General features: G+C 42.8%; 1 protein-coding gene and 1 long non-coding RNA gene across 3 annotated transcripts; one reads left to right on the top strand and one right to left on the bottom strand.

The window, feature by feature from the left end:
* The first annotated feature begins 2,130 nt into the window (after positions 1-2,130).
* On the top strand, positions 2,131-21,961 carry IYD (iodotyrosine deiodinase). 2 transcript variants are annotated; one of them, XM_059176783.1, is made up of 5 exons: positions 2,131-2,418; positions 11,833-12,024; positions 14,367-14,526; positions 18,123-18,279; positions 20,395-21,961. In XM_059176783.1, exons 1-5 carry the CDS (start codon positions 2,235-2,237, stop codon positions 20,575-20,577), a joined length of 876 nt encoding a protein of 291 aa, XP_059032766.1. In that variant the 5' UTR covers positions 2,131-2,234; the 3' UTR covers positions 20,578-21,961. The 2 variants fall into 2 exon arrangements, with proteins under 2 accessions (XP_059032766.1, XP_059032767.1); XM_059176784.1 differs by lacking the exon at positions 2,131-2,418 and having other exon boundaries at positions 11,833-11,956.
* LOC131833463 (uncharacterized) lies at positions 14,520-17,729 on the bottom strand. Its single transcript, XR_009354480.1, has 3 exons — positions 17,608-17,729; positions 16,088-16,218; positions 14,520-15,329 (listed from the first exon to the last, which is right to left on the bottom strand). It is a non-coding gene; the product is annotated as an uncharacterized LOC131833463 (long non-coding RNA).
* Positions 21,962-22,775: the final 814 nt, after the last annotated feature.

Below are 22,775 nucleotides of genomic sequence, written 5' to 3'. Positions count from 1 at the left end.
AGGGAAGGAAGGAAGGAACAAATGATCATCCTACTGCCTTCAGCCAAGCAATCCAGGGTAAGAGTCTTCTTTTCCCACTGCAAGTTGATAAATACGATGAAAAATTTCTATTCAGCATTTTTTTTATCCTTTTAGGTTATTGATGGTTTCAAAATTCTTCTAAAGCCTTGTTTTGTTGGGCAATGGTCAGGAACCAAAGAGAGGTAAGCCACACCTAAATGAGCCAACCAGCCGCTGCACACCCTGTGCTATTCCGATTCTGTTGTGAGATGGGGGGTGGGGGAGACTGCACATGCTCCGCACTGACCACCGTGCTGTAATAAATTCCCATTCTCCCATCCCCCCATCTTCCTGGCTCCATCTCGTCCTGGCACTATCAGAGTTGGGCTCTGTGATTGCAGAAACAGAGAATCACTCTTATCCTTTGCGGATAAAGAGCCATATGGGCTGAAACAAAGCTAAGACATGGGATCTTCCAGGAACTGAAGCCTGCGCCACCAGTGACCCCTCTGTCTGTCTTTCCTCATGACCTATAGGGTGCTTCTTCCTTCCAGTTTATTTCTCTCCTTGCATGTTTAGTCTGTACCTCCCTTGCGACTGAGTGGTTTATTTATTCTGTACTTTTGGTGGGATGAAAAGGTGAGTTGGCCCCAGCATGGGTTTGCCACACATCACACAGACCAGCTGCCTTGGGTCAGGTGTGGGGTTGGATCTACTTGGACGATACATGGCCACCTCTGATGTCCTTTCAGAGGAGCTCTGGAGGGGACTTCCCTTCAAAGAGCTGTGGGCATGGCAGCCAGTGCCATCCCAACTACAGTGTCTCTTCTGGAGTCCAGGTTTTCCATCGTAACCTTTGCCCACAATCTTACACCGCTCTCTGGAGTTAGGACAAGTGCAACAGCGATTAAAAAAATAGTTGTCTCTTATAAAAAGAAATGTTAAAATGTATAATAAAACAAAACATAAAAGGGGTATTTAAATAACATTTGTTTAATTTTTGAATAGGTAATATAACCATAATAGTTAAATTTTAAAATTATGGAATAGTATACAGTAATAATTCTCTTGTCCCCTCAATCCAATACCACAACCCATCCAAAAGAAATAGACACAGTTGTTTCTTAACCTTTTTTTTTTTTTGAAGTATAGACTCAGAAGAAATTGCAAAACTAGTACAGAGAAGTCCCAACAGACCACCATGTGATGGTATAAGGAGGTGGGGTCTTTGGGAGGTGCTTAGGTTTCTTTGAGGTCATGAGGGTGGAGCCCTCATGAGTGACATTAGTGCCCTTGTAAAGCGACATGAGAGATATGGTCTCCCCTTTCCGCCATGTGAAGACACAGAAAGAAATCATCCACCTTCAAATCAGGACGAACACCCTCTTGACAGGGAACCAAATTGGGCCCCATCATGATCTTAGACTTCCCAGCTTCAAGGCAGGTAAGAAAAAAATTTCTTTTTAAGCCACTTTGCCTAAGGTATTTTTGTTATAGGGACCCAAACCAACATTTGCTCAGCAAATTATAAGACAGTTGCTTAAAAATAGAAACAAACAAACAAACCCTATCTAAGTTATATAATTAACCAAACCATCATTTTTAATGATTTGGGATCACTTTTCCTGGATCAAAAAGTTTTTCTCTAATGCGAAATGTGATAATTTCTTTGCTTTCTCTGTTGTCTCAGGAGCGTCCTTTAAAAAAGTTCAAAGCCTCAGGGCAGCGTTTCATAAATATGCTGTTTTTAAAATGCAGATTACCTTTCTCCCTCCAGACATTTTCTTTCACTAGACCTGAGTTGGTGCCTGGAAATCTCTTTTAAAAACAAGACCCCCAGGTGGTTCCTGGCTTCTGGCAAGATGAAGACACAGGTCTCTCAGAGAAAAGTTATACAGGAGGAAAACCAAACCCCTTACACCACTGTTAGCAAGATCTGGTGCATTCAAGTGTTTCCTCAGATCCTGGCAATTATTGTTTAGGAATATATTGAAAGAGCACAGTTTTAAAAGGGGGATGCACCTGTGAATTTCCAACCCGACAACACACCCTGGAGGCACACGCCATGATCTTTGCTCCTTGGCAAAGTCCTCCTAGAGTCCGAGAGTTCAGCAGGTCCCTCCCACAGCCGCACACCTCTCTCTTCCTTCATCCCATCCCCCAGCATTTCTCGTTCCGGCTCTGTTTGTTTAAATGCCGTGTGGGAAGCGTGGGCACCGTTCAGAGTCAGTCTTATGACCATGTTTTTCCTGACTCCACTTTTGGTAGCAGTTGTCTGCATTTTGATTGCCTGGATCTTTAAAAATGCTGATGGAAACATGGAGAGAAGAAAGGGGGAGACTAGAGCCAGGGCCCAGGCCCGTCCTTGGGTGGATGAGGACCTAAAAGACAGCTCTGACCTGCACCCAGTGGAAGAAGGTAAGGATACAGGCACAGCTGCCTCGCTTCCACCTTCTGTGTTGCTTTGCTGGGCGCCCATTGAAACCTGGGCTTATGGAGAGGAGGAAACACACGGGGAACTTTCATCGGCAGCGTCTACTGTACAGATTACAGTACTATGTGACAGGGACAGGTCATTTTTCTCAGGTGGTCAGCTTAGCACCTGCTGGCACCAACCCCCCTTGTTTTCTGGAAAAAGAGTCAAAGAACCGCTGAGGGGCTGACATTTTCCCTGGCCCCAATCCTGTTCTGGCTGTTGAAATCTTTCTGAAGGGGCACATCCCAGTCTGCTGGTGGGGGAAATGGTCAGGTTTGAAACAAGGTCTTGGAAATGTAAAAAGTGACATCGGTTGAGGGGCTCACTACTTTTCCTTGGGCCAGGTTGCGTGGCTTAGAGACCACTCGGCTGTGTCCTCAAAGCTGGGTGTCCCGTTTAGCAGACAAGGCAATAAACAGGTAAAATGAGGGAGGAGTGAGGGGCTAAAGTGATCATCAGGGGTTTCAAGGAGGCAGAGGGGCATGGTGGGGCCACAGGGAAAGGACAGTCAGGCCTGGCCGATTACTAGGACACGAATAGCTATGGTTAGGAGGCATCTGAAGCAAAAGGAGCAGAAAGAGCATAAAAGCAGGGATGGAGCCCTTGGGAAAGATGCTGAGAAGGTGGGAGGACCGCACTGGAGTTGGGTGGGGGGAGGAGATGGGCGAGAGTGCATTGTGGTGGTGAGCATGGGCCCGGTCATGGCTGACCCGAGGTGGTGAGGGAGCAGGCAGGAGGGAGAGGCTCTTGAGCCTTAAGCGATCAGGGTTTGAGGTTCATCTGAGGTGGGTTTGTAGGATGGATTCAATTTGGAAGAGACTCCGTGATTCTCAGCTGGGCTAGTGATACCGCACCCTGGGAAGAAGCCACCTGGATATGGTTGGGGGTGTATTGATGTGCCTATGTGCACGTATGTGCGCATGTGTTCTGAGCTGCCCTAATCTCAGGACTGGGGGCTGGTGTATACAGCTGGCACTCAGTGCTGGGAGCCAGCCATGCTGAATGTAGTGCATAGAGTTCAAGGTCAGGCAGCCTCTGAGCAGACCTGCCTCTCACTCTTCCTTTCACTGAACGAATCCCACCCATATGGCAATTCGGCCCAGTCGAGAAGCACTTTTCTTAAGCAAAGGGACATCCGCTGTGAAGCCGCGTGATAGTCTGCTCTGGTCAAAAAGTTACAGGAAGAACAACAGGGTTTGGTAATACCTTGGGTAGGGGGAGAAGGGGAGGATGAGAGCTGGAGGCTGGAAGAAGCGGAAGGACATGATCCCACACGGGGGAGGGGAGAGGACGCACAGAGAAGATGTTGAACGTACACAGGGACATGTTGGATTTGAGAAGATGACACATCTAAGCAGACAGGGAAAGGCAGTCCAGGTGAGGGGTCCAGAGACACTGATTGGACGCTCACCAGCACAGGGGGATACTTGAAACTTGGAAAACTGGTGAATTCCCTAAAGAGACGCTGCTGGCCAGAAGACGGAGGATGGATCTGGGGCACCTGCAGTTAAGAGGGGCTGTGGGTGGTGGTGGGAGAAGCGACCACAGACAAGACCATATGGGGGAGCAGCTCAGGATAATGACGACAGCAGGCTTTTAGAGAACACTGGCTCTGTTCACTTGGCATCCCAGCTGATGTAGAGTAAACCACTCAGTCTTCATGTCAACACAAGGTGGACACTGTTACTGTCCCACATTAGAGAGAAAGAAACTGGGGCTCAACTATGCTAAGCAACCAGCTTAAGCAGATCCTGGTAGAGCCAGGACCCAGGCAATGTGTTCTGGATTCTGGACACACAGCCAGTTGCTAGGCTGTCTTTCTAACAGAAGAATAACCTAGAACAGAGAGGGCGGGAGAAGACCATCACCCCAAGTATGCTTTGAGGAAAAGCCCCTGAATTTGAAGAGTTTGGGGGATACGAGAGGAATTGGTAAGGCTGGTGGGGACCCAGGGGTAGGGGGCTGGGTCTGAAGTTTGGGAACACACAAACTGTATGGCCCTGTCTGGTTCTGTTCTCTTCCTACTTACTCTTTTTTTTTTTTTTTTTTTTTTCAAAGTCCTCTGCTTCTTTATTCTCTGTTCCTCACACAGAAGAATAGGTTGAATTTTAGGGGCATCTCAGCAGCCATGGGGCCCTCTGCTCTGAATGTGGAGTTCAGTCTATTGTTGGAATTTTTGTTGTTCGCTGAAGTGACGCCTACTGAGGTCTCACAGGTGATCAGTGAGAAGCAACATTTGAACCCAGGCTTCTCTGCCACCCCCAGGTCCCTACTCTTAAGCCCTGGATGGGTGTACACAGTCCAAGAAAGGACTCATGGCACCAGTACCAGGTGCAGGTTTAGAGGAGATTGAGCAGGGGGTAGAAGAGATACAAGAGAAAGGATTCCATTTCTAAAGAAACATGGAGGTGCTTTTGATGACAGCAAATGGATACCAGATTCAAACTCTGCTGAAAGTTAATTATAGGAGACAATACAGTAAAATAAGTATTTAGGCTATCCTAGTGTGAGTTAAGGAAAATAATGGGTAACAATACAATCTTTCTCACAAAGAATTCCTACTCCAGGTTCGTAGACCAGAGAATCAGCATGTGTGTGGGTGGCTTGGGGAATGGGGGAAGGGTGCAGAATGGCCATGCTTACTAGACATCAGTCACAGACTTCCTTTGGGGATGGCCAAACATGAGTTCTGTTAATATTTTCAGTTTCCTGTTTAACTGTAGCAGCAGTCTTAGGAGGACAAGTGACAAAGAGAAAACCTTAGATTGTCTCCCTAAAACAAGGCAAAAATCCTGCACAAACATATTCTAGTCAGGCCTGATTCACGGAAGTGCATGGAAATGGAAATAAAAGAAAAAGATAGAGGGAACACATCTCATCAGGATATGTTTGTTTTATTTGTAAAATTTTTATTAGTTATTTGATAGCGAGCGAGAGAGAGCACAGAAGCAGAGTAGCAGGCAGAGTAAGAGGGAGAAGCAGGCTCCCTGCTGAGTAAGGATCCTAACATGGGGCTCGAACCCAGGATCCTAGGATCATGACCTGAGCTGTAGGCAGTTGCTTAACCAACTGAGCCACCCAGGTGCCCCAGGATAGGTTTGCTTTAATGTTGGTAGGAATTTGTCTCCAGTTAGCTTTACTGACCATCCAAAAGCTACTGTCCTAGTTGAAATTTTGGTTGTCCCAGATTGTCCAGTCACTACTGAGAAAGGCTTGCATTAGCAATTTCATTTAGTTCAACCTAATACACTGTGTAACTTCCAGGTGAGAAAAGGTAAAACAAAAAAAAAATCAGTCACACCAATGGAAGGCAGGAAAGGCAATGGGAGACAGAAGCAAGGGGAAAAAATGTGTTAGAAAAATGCTCAGTGGTAAGGGTAGATATATGTCCATAGATATGCGCATATGTGTGTGTATATGATCTTATAAATTTCACACACAAATTAATGCATCTCTGTGTGTATATACATGATATATATATACATACGAAATATATGTATATACATATATATGACATATACGTATATGTATATGTAGAGACAATATGCATCTTCAAGGTTTGTGCGTGGTCATTAAAAAAAAGGCCTGTGTTAAAATTATCTAATGTGGGTAGCCCCTAAGAATTAAAATTTAGGTAATCGAGGTAATAAGCAGCTGTCAGAACCAGTTTCAGATCTGTTCAATAGCTCAATGACAACTCACTTCAGTAAAAACTTAGCCAGCGGACCAGTCAGTGACAGTTTCTTGCTTCTGAAAGCCAGCCAATCAGGGATGAATTCACTTCAGTACCAACCAATCAACAACAGTATCAAACAAGTAACACTGTCCCTAGAGATGATATTAATCCTATTACATTTCTGGGAGTCACCAATCCCTGAACTCCAAGCTTCCCAACCGGTGGTATGCTATAGGTAGCCTCTGGGAGAAGCAAGAACCAATTGTTAAATATTCAGGAATTTCGTGCACCATTTTTGAATTATCAGCTTGAATTGAGGACTGGATGAAAGTATTTACACAGCGGAAATTGGCAAGTGTTGTAAGTCAGGCTCCCCTCCTCCCTCCTAGAGCTGGTTTACTAGCACATCACTGTCCAAAATACTGTAAAAGGTCAGCAGTATTTACTGTGTTCACAGAGACTCTTTTGCTATAGGAAGCAATAAATCTGGCTTGGTCTTTACTTTTCATTATCCTTGGGCACACACACACACACACATACACACAGTCATTAATACTTTTACATGGTTAGCTTTAAAAGGTTGATTTACCAAGACTTTTATAAGACCTTAAAACTTTAGGGCAAAGACAGGTAAACTCAGGTGGGAGAAGATTAGCAAAGGGAAAGGACTTGCATGGAGACATTGTCTTTGAGATCAAATCTGGGTGGGCCCTAGGGGAAGGTAAGGACCAACACAGAGGTAGAAGGGGGCACTGACATACCTCAAGAGATGATGGGGCTCAGAAAGAAGTTTGTCAAATTCATTTAGGATAGCATGGGGAGGAAAAATTACTCTCTACCCTTCAAGGTTCTTCAAGCTCATCTAAGAATTAAATTCACACAAGACAGGTTAATAGAAGAAAACAAAAACACAATTAATTATGTGTGCACAGAGACCCAATAATAAAATTGAGACCCCAAAAAATGACCAAGCCAGGCAGATTTTATACATTCTAGACAGAGACAATAAATTTGTGAGGAGTTGATAGGACAAAGAAAACAAATGCTTGAAGGCTTCAATTAGGAAGGAATTCTAAACAGAATTTGGGCTGAGGTAGTAGATTGGTAAAAAGTAAAAAGATTTGTTTATACAGGTTTCTTGGCTCTAAAGTCCTTGTCTCTGGTGATGAGGGTCTCTCTCTCTCTCTCTCTATATATATATATATATATATACACTACTTTCTAGTATAGGTGGAGTACGTTTCATGAGAGATTTATTTTCTGCTTTTAAGGGGGCAGAGGAGGGTCAGAGGTTCCTTCTTATACCAGCTATTTCCCAAGTAGCTTCAATTCAGAATAATCAATATGCCATTGTGGCAGCTTTTGGGGCAGCCTGCCCTGAGCCCCTACAATAACATTGCTCTATTCAAGAACTTTCCATCTGAACATCTCCCAGAGTCTCCAGCTGCCATACACCTCAGGAGCTGCTAGTGAAATATATACTGTAGGGTGCTGAATGACTGACAGGCCGGTGTGGAAACCGTGAGGGCTGAGGCAGTCGGGAAGGAGGTGTTCTCAGGGCTCTCAGGGCAGGGGTTGAGCCCTTACCTTGCTACATCCCCACCTTCATTATCAGTCTCCTGCAAAAGCTGCATTACCCTCACGCTTATTAATATTGCTTCTCAATGTTCTCCAAAATTCGAAGGAGGGAACAAGGATGACATGACACAAATTGGCCTTTTAGCTTCCTAGCTAGAAAATTTGGCTCATTTGCAAAGGTTTTGAAATAGAACTGCAAAAACACAAAAGCAACTTATGTAGACATGCAGCCAAAAAAAAACACCACAAACCACCTTTGTGTTAAGCACTAGAGAATACATGTGGCCTAGAACTTCTTGGCTGTTAAACCTTATTATAGTGGAGTTTGGGGTTCCTTGGCATTAAAGCAATGATAAAAGGTGAGTAGTTCTTGGTGTCAACCCCAAGTGTGCAAACCCCAAGTGTAGCAGCACAGACTTATAGCAAAAAGTGGACCATAATTGCACACATTTGTTTTGAAATACATGGGTTTTATGCCTGAGTGAATCCCCCCGAGTGGCTTGGCTGGTCTAGCATGGAAACAAAATGACTAGGTTACAGTGGCTGTTCTCTTTCCTCTTAGAGCAGTCAGGAGGTCAAGGGGAAGGAGAAAAGTACCTTTGGTATCAGTTCACTGCCCTGCCCTTCTGCTCTGGGAGAAGCTCCAGGAAGACCAAGCCTTTCAGGACAATCTAACCCAGCACTGATCAGGCCATTTGTCTGCCCAGCTCACTGATAAGGTTTAGGCAGCAGCCGCTTCATTCTGCTACAGTGGGAACTCTTACCTTGGACTTTAGAAGCTGCAGAAACTGCCAAATCATGCACCTAGACTGCCTTTAGTTTATACAAATTCTGAATGGATAGTAAGAGTTGGTAACCTACTTTTCAAACAGGTAATGAGGCATTTCATGCATTTGCTCATTTACCACCTACTAAGAACAGAGGTTGTCAGACTTCATAACAAATGATATAGAAGTTATCACTAGTGTTGAAAGTCTTTATTAACACATTTGATAAGTTCAGGGTTGATACTGATGACACTTGGGTTTAGTTGAGAATTGATCACTAGAGAGTTGATAGGTGTCTGCTGCTATTCCCCAATCACATCTACTTCCTTTTAACTGAGTAACTGGGCATTTTCATTAAATGTGTATAGTTTGGGTCCAAACTTCCCTGGCTAGTAAAATATATAAGGAATTTTCTCACTAACAGCAATGTGCAAACTATTGTTCGTGCTGACCTTGTATTGTCCTTGAGGTTTTCAGTGTCTTTGAAGTCATCCTCTCTTGCCTTCTCCCTCCCCAGTCAGTCCTCAAAGGCCTAGGAGTAAAGTATGTGCATATGATTGAAGGGGAAAGTTAATCCTTTACCTGAATTCCACCTGGAATGTTCCAGACCCTCAGGGCCAGGCACTAGATCCTCTTGTTCTCTTCCTTCTTTTCCTGTTGTCATTCTCATCTTTATGGGGAGGTTCCCAAAGTGACATCCAGCCTTCTGGACTCAGACTTCTAGTTTCACACTAGGAATCTCTGCTTGAACAACGCACAGGCATCTCAAATGTGACGGACTGGTGATTCCTACTTCTACTTCCCCCAGATGGTTCCCCCAGATCGCTCATCTTCTATCTCAGTAGATGGTCCCACTGTCTTCCCAGGTGCTAAAGCCTGCCACCTGGGTTTCATCCTTAGTCGCTCTCTCTCTCCACTCCCAACCACATAGTTCCGCAGATCTCATCATTTGTATCTCCAAGATGCTCCAAGAATTTGTCATTCTTTTGTTGCACAACTAGCCTGGGCCAACATCATCCCACCCTGGCTATGGTAGTGGTTTCTCAATGGTTCTTTCTCCTTCACTTTTGTCTCCCTCCAATATACACCTCACCCTGCTTCGTTTATGCTTTCTCTCTGTTGGATTCTCCTTGCTCCATTCCAGATATTTTCTTCTGAGTTTTCTTCCAGTTCACTAATTTTTTCTTTAGGTATGTATATCCTGCTTTAAATCCATCCATTAAGTTCTTAATTCTATTACCTTTTCAATTTGGAAGTTTATTTTTTTCATATTTTCTATGTCACCTTTTATCTTTTTCTGTACCCTACAGATTTGTGCTTTTACCTCTCTAAACCTAGTAATCATAGTAGTTGTATCTTTTGAGACTGATGATTCTAATATTTGGAGACTTTTTAAATAACAATTCTGTTGTTTCTTGCTCAAAATGTTTTCTTTTTATGCTTGATTGAATATGGTGGGTAATTATAGTAATTGTAGTTAAAATTACTTGTATATTAGCATTTGTTTCTATTAGACAATGGAGACATTTATAGGCAAGGGCACCTATTTCCAAGTTCAAGTTTTAGGCAGGACCCACCAAATGGTATAACCCCTTGGGGGCTATTATATTTATTATCCATGTTTTCTTTAAGAATGTAATCTTGAGGTCACAGCTTATTCACCTTCTCACTGTGTACGGGTCTGAGCTTTGATTCCTGCCCCCCACAACCCCTGAAAATATAAAAATAAAAATTCAAATATGTAGAGATTGGCAAATACTATCAAAGGAAAAGTGGCTTCTGTGCTTACTTGCCTCTGCAGGCTCATATTTCCCTTCAGTTTTGGCTTAGGAATTTCTTACTACATTGTCAGCAATTTATTGCTGTTGTTTTAATACTTTAAAGATACTTTGTTTCATGATCTTAGTGGTTTTTAGTTCGTGGGATATTGTTTCAAATATGCCAGTTAGCCATTAATAGGAATTTTCATTCTTCATCTTTGTGTAGGTAAAATTTTCTTTTTCTTGATTTCTAACCAGTATGGAATTTGGATAGCCAATAGTCAAGATCAGAGTTCAGGATTCTGTGGACTCATTCTTTTCATTTTTTCTTGATGTTTTTGAAATGATAATCTGGAAGACATTTTTGAGAACTTTATTTCCTTCTCCCTGTTGGCCACTTTATGACTGTAGGGGAGAAAAAATAATTTCCTCTCTACTCTTCTAGGTTCTTGGCTGAGGAAACCACCCCCCCCCATAATAAAAGACACACTAAGAAGAGAAAAAAAAATAGGATCTTAATAACACATATACTTCCTGTATACATGGGACAGATTCAGGAAAATTGAGTGAGTCCCTGAAATGGCCCAAGCCACCACCTTAATTACCATCCTCTACAAAAAATGAAAGAAAGATGTTGGGGGAGGAGGATCCAGTTATGGGAAGTTATCAAGAAGAGCACAATATGACCCTGCGATTGCACTCCTGGGTATTTACCCCAAAGGTACAGCTGTAGTGAAAAGAAGGGGAACATGCACCCCAGTGTTCATAGCAGCAATGTCCACAATATCCAAACTGTAGAAGGAGCCGATATGCCCTTCAATAGATGAATGGATAAAGAAGATGGGGTCCATATATACAATGGAAAATTACTCAGCCATCAGAAAGGATGAATACCTACCATTTGCACCAACATGGTTGAAACTGGAGGAGATTATGCTAAATGAAATAAGTCAAACACAGAAAGACAATTATCATATGGCTTCACTTATTTGCAGAACATAAGGAATAGCAGGGAGGATATTAGGAGAAGGAGGGGGAAAATGAAGGGAGGGGGAATCCATGGGGGAGGTGAGCCAGGAGAGACTATAGACTCTAGAAAACAAACTGAGGGTTTTAGAGGAGAGGGGGTGGAGGGATGGGTGATCCTGGTGATAGGTATTAAGGAGGACACATGCATGGACCACTGGGTGTTGTATGCAAACAATGAATCTTGGAACACTACATCAAAAATTAATGATGTACTCCATGGTGACTGACATAATAAATTTTTAAAAAATAAAAATAACTTTAAAAAAAGAGTAAGGTTGTTGTGCAGATTTAAGTCTACCTTCTCCATTGATAAAAAATTTCTTGGGTACAGAAAAAGCTTATGAATGGAGATATCCTTTATAAAAGTAAGTGTTCCTTACAAAAAGGTAACTTTCACTCTGGTTTTCAGAAATTTTCTTGTGTCTGTTGTTTCTTAAAAAATCAGCTCAATATAGTTCTTATGTCAAAAAGGCATATTTGGGGGTGGCACAATCTGCTCCCCTTCATGACCAAGAGAGGTCACTGAATTTCCTGCTTTTCTTGCAGATGCTGATGACTGGCAAGACTCAGAGGAAAATGTTGAACATATCCCGTTCTCCCACACCCGGTATCCTGAAAAAGAAATGGTTAAGCGGTCCCAGGAATTTTATGAACTTCTCAATAAAAGGCGGTCTGTCCGATTCATAAGTAATGAGCAAGTACCCATGGAAGTCATTGATAATGTCATCAAAGCAGCAGGTCTGTAATGGCACATTGCGTCCTTGAGAATGTCAGCTGCAAATGATAATACTGGGGCAATAAAGCTCAAACACAGTGAACAAAGCCCAGAGCAATGCATTTATCTCTAAAGGTTTACCCAGGTATTGACTGGCTGCCAGAAACATAATGATTTCCACTTTCTACAAACTATCGACTATTACAAACTTCCTGGGAGCAGATGTAACAACAGTGTAAAGCTTCTGAAATTACTGAATATTATGATCTTTTATCAAAAATTAAAATTTTTGAACATACTATTACATACTGGAAGAGAAACATGCCCTTTCTTTCCCCTCTTCGTGAAACACATGGATGCACACATATACACACACCCTCACGTTTATGCATTTCTCTTTTTGGAACCAAATTTTTTATATTATACAGCATCATGCTCTCATACTGTTCTCTAATGAACTAGCAACATTCACTATGTGAATTTTCAGAGTAATCTACAGCAAGGCAACCCCATTTTCAACATAAATTGATATCTCCGTGGAGGAGAATAAAGGAATTACAGAAGAAGGGGAAAGAGATATAAGAGAAATCTTCTTATTTGAATACTACTGGAGTATTGTGTATTATTCCTATATAAGTCACATTTAAGCTCATTTGCAGAAATATTACATGGCTATTGTGATCCATTGCTCAAAATGAAAGGAAGCAAGAATAAAACATTCATTTAAACTAAGAATACAAATGTACTGGCTAGTTTTTTATTTAACAATAACGGTCCTTGAGTTCCTTCCACATATTTACCTTTACCTATATTTGTGTGTTTATACATATGATGTGCAGATGAATTTGGCATAATCAGAAACGTTAGGGAACAATTTATTTCTTATGTGTAGCGATGACAATATTTAGTGGAAAAACATGAGTACAACGGAAACTGGAATCACTCTTTTCAGAAATATGGGCTTTGTGTGTAGCTTTTGACTTGCATTTCACAATCCAGTCATGCCTTCTCAACCACAGGGAGTGTTTGGAGGCAAAGATCCCCACCAAGCAGGCAGTTCTAACCACCCCCCTGCCCCCAACCTACCCACCTACCCCTCCACCCCCCCACCCCCCATGCAGAGATTATGTCATTAAATTACTCACTAGGGAGAAAGGAATACTTCCTTCTGAAATAGCCTACCTATGGGTCACATTCTCTCACTTGGAACAGCAGGCCATCTCTGGGACAGCAGGGTGACTCACAGCAGAAGATGGCCCTGGTTGGAATCTGAAAAAGAATTCAAGCTCCTTGGACGCTGAGATACACTAAGAAGCTTTGACTCAGGATCCTGGGACTGACCCAAGTGTGGGCTAAGGGTTCCCATAGCCCATGAGACCTGAAGACAGACTTATGTGTACTAAGCACTGAGGGCCAGGAGATCTCATGTGTCCCTAAGACCACAAACTGCACAGTACCACATTCAGGGTTCTGATATAGGTACCAAACAATTTGTAGTTCAGTTCCCTTTCATGAGTATTTAATTTATTATTATTTTTTTTAAAGATTTTATTTATTTATTTGGCAGACAGAGATCACAAGTAGGCAGAGAGGCAGGCAGAGAGAGAGGGGGAAGCAGGCTCACCGCCGAGCAGACAGCCCGATGCCGGGCTCATTCCCAGGACTCTGAGATCATGACCTGAGCTGAAGGCAGAGGCTTAACCCACTGAGCCACCCAAGTGCCCCTTATTATTATTTTTTTTAAAGGCAAGTTTTGTTTTTATTTTGAGAGAGAGTGTAAGTGGGGAGAGGAGCGGAGGGAGAGAGAAAATCTCAAGCTTAGCATGGAGCTGGAGGTGGGACTCGATCTCACGACCCTGAGATCATGACCAGAGCTGAAATCAAGAGTCAAATGCTTAACTGACTGAGCCACCCAGGTGCCCATTTCATAAGTGTTTAAAAGTCATTTTGCTATTTGAATTTTTATCATTTTCAATAAGCTTCATGACTTTATCCTGTTTCAAGAATATCAAAACAAACAACATCTCAGAGAATTTGGGCCGTCAGAGTTTCCCTTCTGGATTCACCTAGTGGTCCAGGCACAGTTATTTAGGGATGTTTTCCTCCACATAATTAGAGAAGTGGTGATAAATTCCCATAGCCCTAGAACCACTGGTCTTGAACTCAGTTAGCTGGTTTGTTGCCCCTAAAGGGATGCAGACTGAAACGGAGTGGCAGCCACACACCAGTGTCTGTGGCCAAGCCCTTCGTTCACCGGGTGATCTAACTTCATTTTGAACAAGTATGAGTTATCCTATCTATCCTTAATGAACATTTTCACATTTTCCTATGTTTTAATTTCTAATTTTAATTTAATGGATGGTAGGAACCGCCCCAAGTGGGGCCCACACAGAGCCCTGGACCTTTGTGGTTGTGAAGGACCCGGATGTGAAGCACAAGATTCGACAGATCATTGAGGAGGAGGAGGAAATAAACTACTTGAAACGGATGGGACGCCAATGGGTCACGGACCTGAAGAAGCTGAGGTACAAAAGTTGATGGAGTTATTAACCTCTCTGTGCTTGGTTTTCTCATCTGTAAAATGAGAATGTCTAGGATTTACTTCATTATGAAAATTAAATGTTTGCATGTTTGCCATCCACGTCTTCGGGAAATAAATGGGCTTTGACCCAAGCAATAGTAAATAAAACACTGGGGACTTACTTTTCTCCTATCTGGAATGTAAGATTGTGAGGTATTTCTCAGGACCTTGACTGAAGTAAATTCCATTTGTGGAAGTGATACCATCTTCCAAGTGATGTTATTAAGCAGGCTTTAGTTTGGGTACAGTTAGTAGAGTAGATATTTAGTGTAAGTGTAATATCTATTGGGCGTTAGTCACTACGCAGGCCTCCTTATCTTCAGGAAGGAAGTGTGGTGAAACTCATTGTGACTAGATTTAATGCATTAGGGTAGGTCCTCTAAGTCGTCTGTTCCTCTGGTCGCTGTGACTAACAGTGACTTGTGGAGTCCTCTTTCCCCACTGAGGGCCAGTCTCCTTCATAATAGCTCAGATGCATTTCATAACTTCTCAGTCACTTTTGTCATCAAAATGGTCACTTTCAATTGTTTAGACTCTGCTTTGTCATTTGCCGAGTCCTCTTTATAAACTCTGCCTTCCCCACAAAGGCCATTTCCTTTCCCCTCCAGGGTGCCCGGAGGCTGAGGAGGGACAATGGAACGAGATTTGGTACTTGGAATACAGAGGTCTTCATACCTGTGGCTTTCAGTTGTGGGCATTCCGTGGCCAGTCCTGGGGTGTTATCCAACACCCCAGTGTGACCCAAGCCTGTAAGACAAGAAAGGGCAATGAGATTGCAGCCCTGGGGAGAAGAGGAGGGACCTCTCATCCAGTATTCAGGGCTGGCTGGGGGAGGGGAAGAGGGCCTCTTGGCTCTGCTCCTGTTTCATTTATTTGGCCCCAGAGGACATATTTTTCCTAAGATATTTAAACCCTAAGAAATTGATGTCTTACGGAGTTTTAACTTATTACCATGCTCTGGAACTAGCACAGGATATTAATAATAAATATAAGAACCTTATTGCATATTCATGGGGGAAAAAATGGGATGGGTCAAATTGAGTTCCTACCTGGGATGGCCTGCTCTTTGCATGCACAGTGCCTACAGAATGCCGCTAGCCCCTGGTCCTCTCCCCAGCGAAGGCAAAATTAGTCACTCTTTCGTCCCTGTGCTCCAAAAACCTAACATACACTTTCTGTGCATCTAATATGGCCATTTTATCACATAGCATTTTAATTATTGGTTTACTTTTCTTCTTGTGTTATAGGCCATATTTCAGAAAGATTATAGACTTTCTCTGCAGGCAGTATGTACACACACATGTATACATAAAAACTCTAGGAGTCCAGATTTAAGGTGTCTTACATTAAACCATCTAGCATAGTACTGATGCATAGTGGGTAACTGAATAAATGTTTGTTGAATTGAATTGCAAATGAGCATATATCCTGACATCCTGTTTGAGTCAGTTTTGAAGCCCATAGCTGTCATTAAAGATTCAATATACAACCTGGGTCCAACCTACCTGTCAAACCTTCTGTTTTTCTGTTTGTGGGTCTAAGCCCTCACCCCAGGCAGGAGGTCCTATTTTTCCTTCTCCTAATAGGTCTTGTTGCTATGTTTTTATTAGCTTTAATGTGATGTCATAATAAATTCCTGTAAAATTTAACAAACCAGAAATATGAGGAAACTAATGTATGTCCAGGCAAAAAAAAAGTATAAAAATCATTGAAATTATTAATTTGCCTTTGAACCAAGTTTAACTGCTTAATCTTCATCTTGCATTAATCTTTTTTTGAATTATCCATTTTAAAATAATAGTAGTAGTAGTAATGCTTACACTCACATATCAGTTTGTGCTAGATTAGGTATATTTCTAGGTATTTTATCTATTTGACTGATCTCACCCACACAATAGCTGTATGGGGTGAGTGTCTGATAGTGCTCTTTACATATGCAGGAGTGGAGCCATGAGACATTCAAGAAATTACCCAAAATGACAACATCCGTCAGCTCCAGAGTTTATGCTCTTTGTAAATGATGACCATTCTCCATGTTTGTAAGGAGAAAAGGATTGATAATAACTCAATGTGACTAAGCTGACTAAAGTGTGTGGTACTACACTTGATCTTAGCCAAAAGGCCAAGAAGCATGTAAGCTGGTAGAAGCATGGGAAGGTAGGTTTGGAAATGTAAACTGTAGAAGTTAAGAGTGTAAGAGGAACCATAGAAAACTGCACAAGTGAGTTTAGTATGTTTTAAAACAGTGAAGCATAACTAGGCTTAAAATGAAATCATCCTTTGTTAATTAATGACCTAATGTGTCTGTATCCTAAAAAAAAAAAAAAATTTTTTCTAATATATAGCATTGCATGAATATTACTTTGAATATCTGTGTTGGAATAAAACTTTTGCCAAATATATCAGATACAGTAATAGAATAGAGGCTCCTTAGCTGGAAATCAAAAATTGAAACTTAATATTAATATCTCACATGAATTATCTCCCACTCCCACAAAGTTCCCTTCTTTTTCTCCACAACAGGATGGACAACATTACACTCTCTGACCCAGTGATTTTGGTTAAACCTCACCATGATCTTTTTCTTTTCCTTTGCTTCTATACCAGACGGATCAACTCCAGCCTCTATGCCTCCCCAAATTCTCCTAGTCCATTGGCCATAGCAATCTGCCTCTTTCAGAAATAAACCCGATCACATGAAGCTTCTGCTCAGGAGCTTGTGGTCACTTTCCATTATCTACCAAATGAAGTAAGTAACAGCCCCCCTGTGCTCCACCGTGTACCTCTTTCTCTGGGCGACCAGGCTTTTGAAAATTCCAGCCTGCCAATCATCCTCTGTCCTGACTCTGCCTTTACTCGTCGACTTAGTAGGATGCCCTTCCCTGTGCCCCCTTTCCATCTGGTCTTCAGCGCCCCACCTCACTGGAAACTCTGGAAAAGTTCTGATCTGCCTATTTAAAATGATCAACCCTTCATTTGGAGAACTCCTGAAGTACTTGACTTACTTTTCTTTAATTCCACTTACCAGGTTTCAATTTGCCAAGTTTTCCATAGTGCCCTCTGGGTTATAGGACCATCTTCATCTCTTACAGCATTTCTTGAGCCTTGCCATGCTATATCCTTACGAACACATGTTTACTGGATTGAATGACCCTGGACAGAAAAATAAGACACACACAAAAATTCTGTTCTGGTAAAAATTGAAATATGAAAGACAAGAAAATGCTTTGATTTTATTTTTTGTAAATATTTATTTATTTATTTATTTAAGAGAAGGAGGAGAAAGTGCATGGGGGGGGCAAAGGGAGAGGGAGAGAAATCCTCAAGCAGACTCCCCACTGAGCACAGAACCCATCATGGGTCTCGATCCCAGGACCCTGAGATCAAGACCTGAGCTGAAACCAAGAGTCATCGCTCAACCAACTGAGCCACCCAGGTGCCCCGAGAAAATGCTTTTATTTTAGACAGAAATAAGCCAAGTTGGAAAAAAAAAAATCATTATGAGCAAATAGTCTCTGAATTATCTTTCTTTCCCTTCAGAACCAATTGGATTAAGGAATACTTGGACACAGCTCCCGTTCTGATTCTGATTTTCAAGCAAGTTCATGGTTTTGCTGCAAACGGCAAAAGGAAAGTCCACTACTACAACGAGATCAGTGTCTCCATTGCTTGCGGTCTCCTCCTGGCTGCCCTGCAGGTATGTTCCCCTGCCCAGCCCGCCCCAAAGACAGAAGCCCGGCTCCAGGGCCAAACAGTGGCCTTATTCACACATTTCAGCCAAGTTTCTAGCCTAGAGACATTTGGAAGTTGTTTATCTAGAGCTGGATTTCTAAGTAAGGCGACTCTGATGTACTAAAAAAAAAAAGTCACCCTAGAAAGCTGGATTGGTGAGTATAATGTTGCCACAAGCTGGGATTCCTCCAGAAATTCACTTATGTACGACATCAGGCTCAGGAAAACACTGTGTTTGCCTGCAACCATAACAACAGGAAGCTTCAAGGGTTTCAGCGGACACACCACCTAGCTGTGCTCGCAGCTGTCAGAGCCAGTGGAATGATGACAGCGCTCCGAAGAGGGCTCTGTCCTAGAGCTCTTCCTGGAAAGTCGAGATGACACTGTATTGCATGAGAAAGATGTCTCTATGTGCTTTAAAAAAAAAAATTCCAACTCTGTAGGAGCTAGACACTGTTCAGCATGAAATAGAGCAGGAATTGATATACACTTTTTACATGATGCTATTCATTCCCTAAACCCATAGCTTCTGAGCGCCTTCTACTGGACAGGCCCCAGGCAGGAGTAGGGGAGGTCCCAGGGGTAACTGCCTCGTGTGTGAGCTGTGTGTGCTTTCTAGTGGAAACCAGGGTCCACTGGTGGAGAGAGACAGAAAACACAGAAAGCAAGAGAAGCAAACAAGATTATTAGGACAAGTGATCGAACCATCAAGAGACAAACAATTCCCCAAACCTACATGCTTCTTCAAGAAAAATGCATATGCCAAAAACACCTCACAAGATATAATCATTGTTACACCAAAGAGACACTCACTTTTAGATTTCTTGAGAAGTCAGCCTCAAGCAAGTGACCCCTTATTTCCTTCCTGAATCTGTGACTGGTTAAAATAGAGGAAATGACGTGTGAGGTCAGACCATATGGCCCCACGGTTCATTCATCTTAGCGTGTTGGGAGGAAAACAAAAACAGAAACACGTAAAACTAATCCTCCAAGGAAAAAAAAAAGAGGAGAAAAGAAACTGGGGACTGGATATCCTCACAGAGATGTTGTAGGGGTGAAAAAAGTAATGCGTATGAAAACACTTAACTGGAAAGTATATGTTTATTTTTTGTTTGTTTATTATGTTAGTCACCAGACAGTACATCATTAGTTTTGGAGGTAGTGTTGCAAGATTCATAGTTTGCGTATAACGCCCAGGGCTCCATGCAATACATGCCCTCCTTAAAGTACATGTTTAAAAAAAAAAAAAAAAAGTGCTTAATTCAGAGGTTTTCTCAAGCTCCAGTAGGCAGCCGCGTCCCGTTAGTGTTGAGTTTGCTGCCCTCTAGCGGCTCCTCAGGCCTAATTCTGAGTGTAGGTTCTAGTTGTGAGGGAGGCAAGAGGAATCTTCCTGAAACCCCCATCTGCACAGATCCCATAATGATCTGACCAAAGAGCCTCTCCTGCAAGACAGTCCAAGTCAGTTCCAGAACTTCTGTCTGGCTCTGGACACTCTCTCCAGTGTCCCTCTGGTTGGCAAAGTAGGGGGGATGGAGATAGTTAGCTTGGGAGACATCTCAAAGCTGCACATGAATTTTTTAAGTGTTTATTATCTGGAGAGGCTTGGGGAGAAGTTGATGGAGTAATTCCTCTACCTCCAACGGATCCCTGGGTCCCTGGGTCTTCTGTGATCGGACATAGGTATTTTTAGCTGGGGATGATGCTCTTCTTCAATGTTGATTATGTAAACATAGGAACTCTCTGCTTCTGGGGGTGTTCCTTTGGTGTATAAAAATTCTTTAAAAAGAAAAAAGATTCCTCACATTTCCTTCCATGAAATAACCATTCCTATTTCTTAACTATCAGTGAAAAATAAGACTAGTGTTTTAATTCTTCAAGAAGCCTCTCACCGTTGGGTCAATGTGGGGACAGGGAGATTGAGGAGAGCAGGTGAAGTTCAAGGTGCAGTTGCCCGGGCTGGCTTCTGGGAAAGGATGGGACATGCAGGCATCACAGGGACCACCATGTCCCCAAGCTAAGGGCACAGCTGTGACTTCTTTTCCCCTCACTTGCCCATGTATTCTCTCCCCTCTTGTTGCAGAATGCTGGACTGGTGACTGTCACTACCACTCCTCTCAACTGTGGCCCCCGACTGAGGGAGCTCCTGGACCGCCCCACAAATGAAAAGCTGCTGATGCTGCTCCCAGTGGGGTACCCCAGCAAAGAGGCCACGGTGCCCGACCTAACACGGAAACCCCTAGATCAGATCATGGTGACCGTGTAGTCAAGAGCCCATCCAGGATGCTGGCAGACAATGGCTTGGTCCTCTCTTGTCCCTCTTGGGTGTACAAGGCTGCTCTTTCCATGGTGGTTAGGTCTCCCCAGCACCCCCACTCCACTCAAGAAACTTTCCACCGCATTGGGTCCTTGGAGTCTGAGAAGTCCTGCTCCCCAGAAATAGTAAGAGGGCAACAGGTACTTTTGTGTCTCATCCACTCTGGAAACGCATTAAGCTTTTACTAAGAACAGGCCCTGGTTTTTAAGTTTTTAAAACTCTTCCAGAAAAGTCCTGGTGATTTTTTTCGTCTTACATTTAAAAAGCCCATAGGCAGGAAAGAGTCACCAGAATGTTGAACATAGCCCAGAGAACTCGGCTATGTGATCATTCCTGAATTTAAATTTAGACTCATCAAGTAACTTCTGCCCTCTGATTTCTGGTGGCTTTAAGGCCAGGATGTGCTTTTGAGATCTACTCTTTTGCTGAACTTCATGGCTACCCTGCTAGTTTTTAATAAGTAACTGTCAAAATAATTCCAACATCACCGTCACAGAACAGAACAGCTTGAGCAGGTGGCTCTGACCGGCAGCCCTCCGAACGTGCAAAGGGTTGTTGAATCATGGAGTGGCGTGTTGGAGCTGGTTCACACCAGCTTGTGGAATACTTCCTTAAGTATTCAGGAATTTTGTGAGCCAGTTATTAAACCATTTGTCGCTGGAAATCGCCCATGGTGGAGTGTTTACAACACCGCAATCGATTGATACTACAAATCAGACTTTGTTTCCTTTTTCCTAAAGGGAACTGTTTTCCATACACAGCACAAACAGTGTCTCCCTTCTTTTCTACTCGAGCCCACAAAAGATACTCCTTTTCTCCAGATGGCAGTCGAGCAGTTTGGGACTGATGGGGTAGGAGGTGTGAGGTTGGGAATGCCAGACCTTGTCTTTGGCCCATCACTCTGCGTTCCCTTCCCTGGGCTCCATACGCACGGGCACACTCATAGCTCAGATCAGTTCTCATCCAGCATCCCCACTGGTCTCTTTATCCCTTCTATCACCCGTTTTCTATTTTCTTACTCAGCTTCCTCAAGAAAAACCTCTCCTGCCTCTTTTCATCCTCTTGGGAGTCATAAAACCTAGGAAAAGCCCTGAGCGTTTTTGATGAGTCGGAGGCTGGTGACGAATCTGTATTAGAGAAAAGAAGGACTTTTATTTTCCTTTAAAATATAATTAGGTATTATAAGAACCTGTGCCCTCAACCACCTCTGAAGTCCTTTGAAGGCTCTAGAAGCTTCCTTTAAAATCTCCAAAATCTTGTACCTCTGGTTTCATTTTTCTCTAAACATGCTTTTCCCCAAGGCTACAGACTTTAATAAATGCCAACTCTCTTACATTTTGTTTCTGTTCTTTTTTTACTATCATTAGTATTGTGACAGGTATTTGTCCTGGGCTCTTTATTGTAAATGAGCATCGTTTTAGCTACATTGTTAAAGCCTTATTCGACTTACACGGGATGGAACGGGCGCCTAACCATTGTATTTCAGACAGTTTTTAGTAGAAAAAAAGATATTCTGAGAGTTCCAGGTATCAGAATAATAAACACACTTTGGCGTTACAATACAAAGAAATTGGAGTTAGAGTGATACATTTCTTATGTTTTGAAACTAGTTGAGCCCAGCGTTGTGGACTAGTTTTAGTTGGGTCTGCTGAGTGGGGCTCACGTAAAAGGGAACCTTGCCTCCAGGGAGCAGGGTGGAGAGGAAATCTGGCTGGTGGTGGGAGTCCAAGTACCATGCTCAAGAAGAGACACGGACAGGAAAGGGAAAGCCCGGCCATGTGAGATAGGAACCCTCCAGCAACAGATTGCCAAGGCCTGTCCACCTTCCGGATTGCTGCGTCCAGAAACACCGCCCTGGTTTCTCAAAGACGGTGAACAAATGTGCGAAGGCATAGACTCAGGAGGCACGACAGCCATCCTTCTCTTTAGGGAATGGAGTTACAGGTGACTCTTAAGCAATGAGAATTTTTTTATTTTCTTAAGATAAGTACAGGACAGTGGTCTCAATGTATTTTGGTGATTTCTTATGATTTTTTTTTTTTTCTCTAGCTTGTCTTATTGGGAGAATACAGTGTATAAAACACAGAACACACAAAATATGTGTTAATCGGGTATTTATGCTATCAGTAAGGCTTCCTGCCAATGGC

The sequence above is a fragment of the Mustela lutreola genome, chromosome 6 (genome assembly GCF_030435805.1).
Source record: "Mustela lutreola isolate mMusLut2 chromosome 6, mMusLut2.pri, whole genome shotgun sequence".
In the NCBI taxonomy this organism is placed as follows: Eukaryota; Metazoa; Chordata; class Mammalia; order Carnivora; family Mustelidae; genus Mustela; species Mustela lutreola.
Note: the sequence above shows the minus strand (reverse complement) of the source record. Positions and strands in the feature narration are given on the sequence as shown.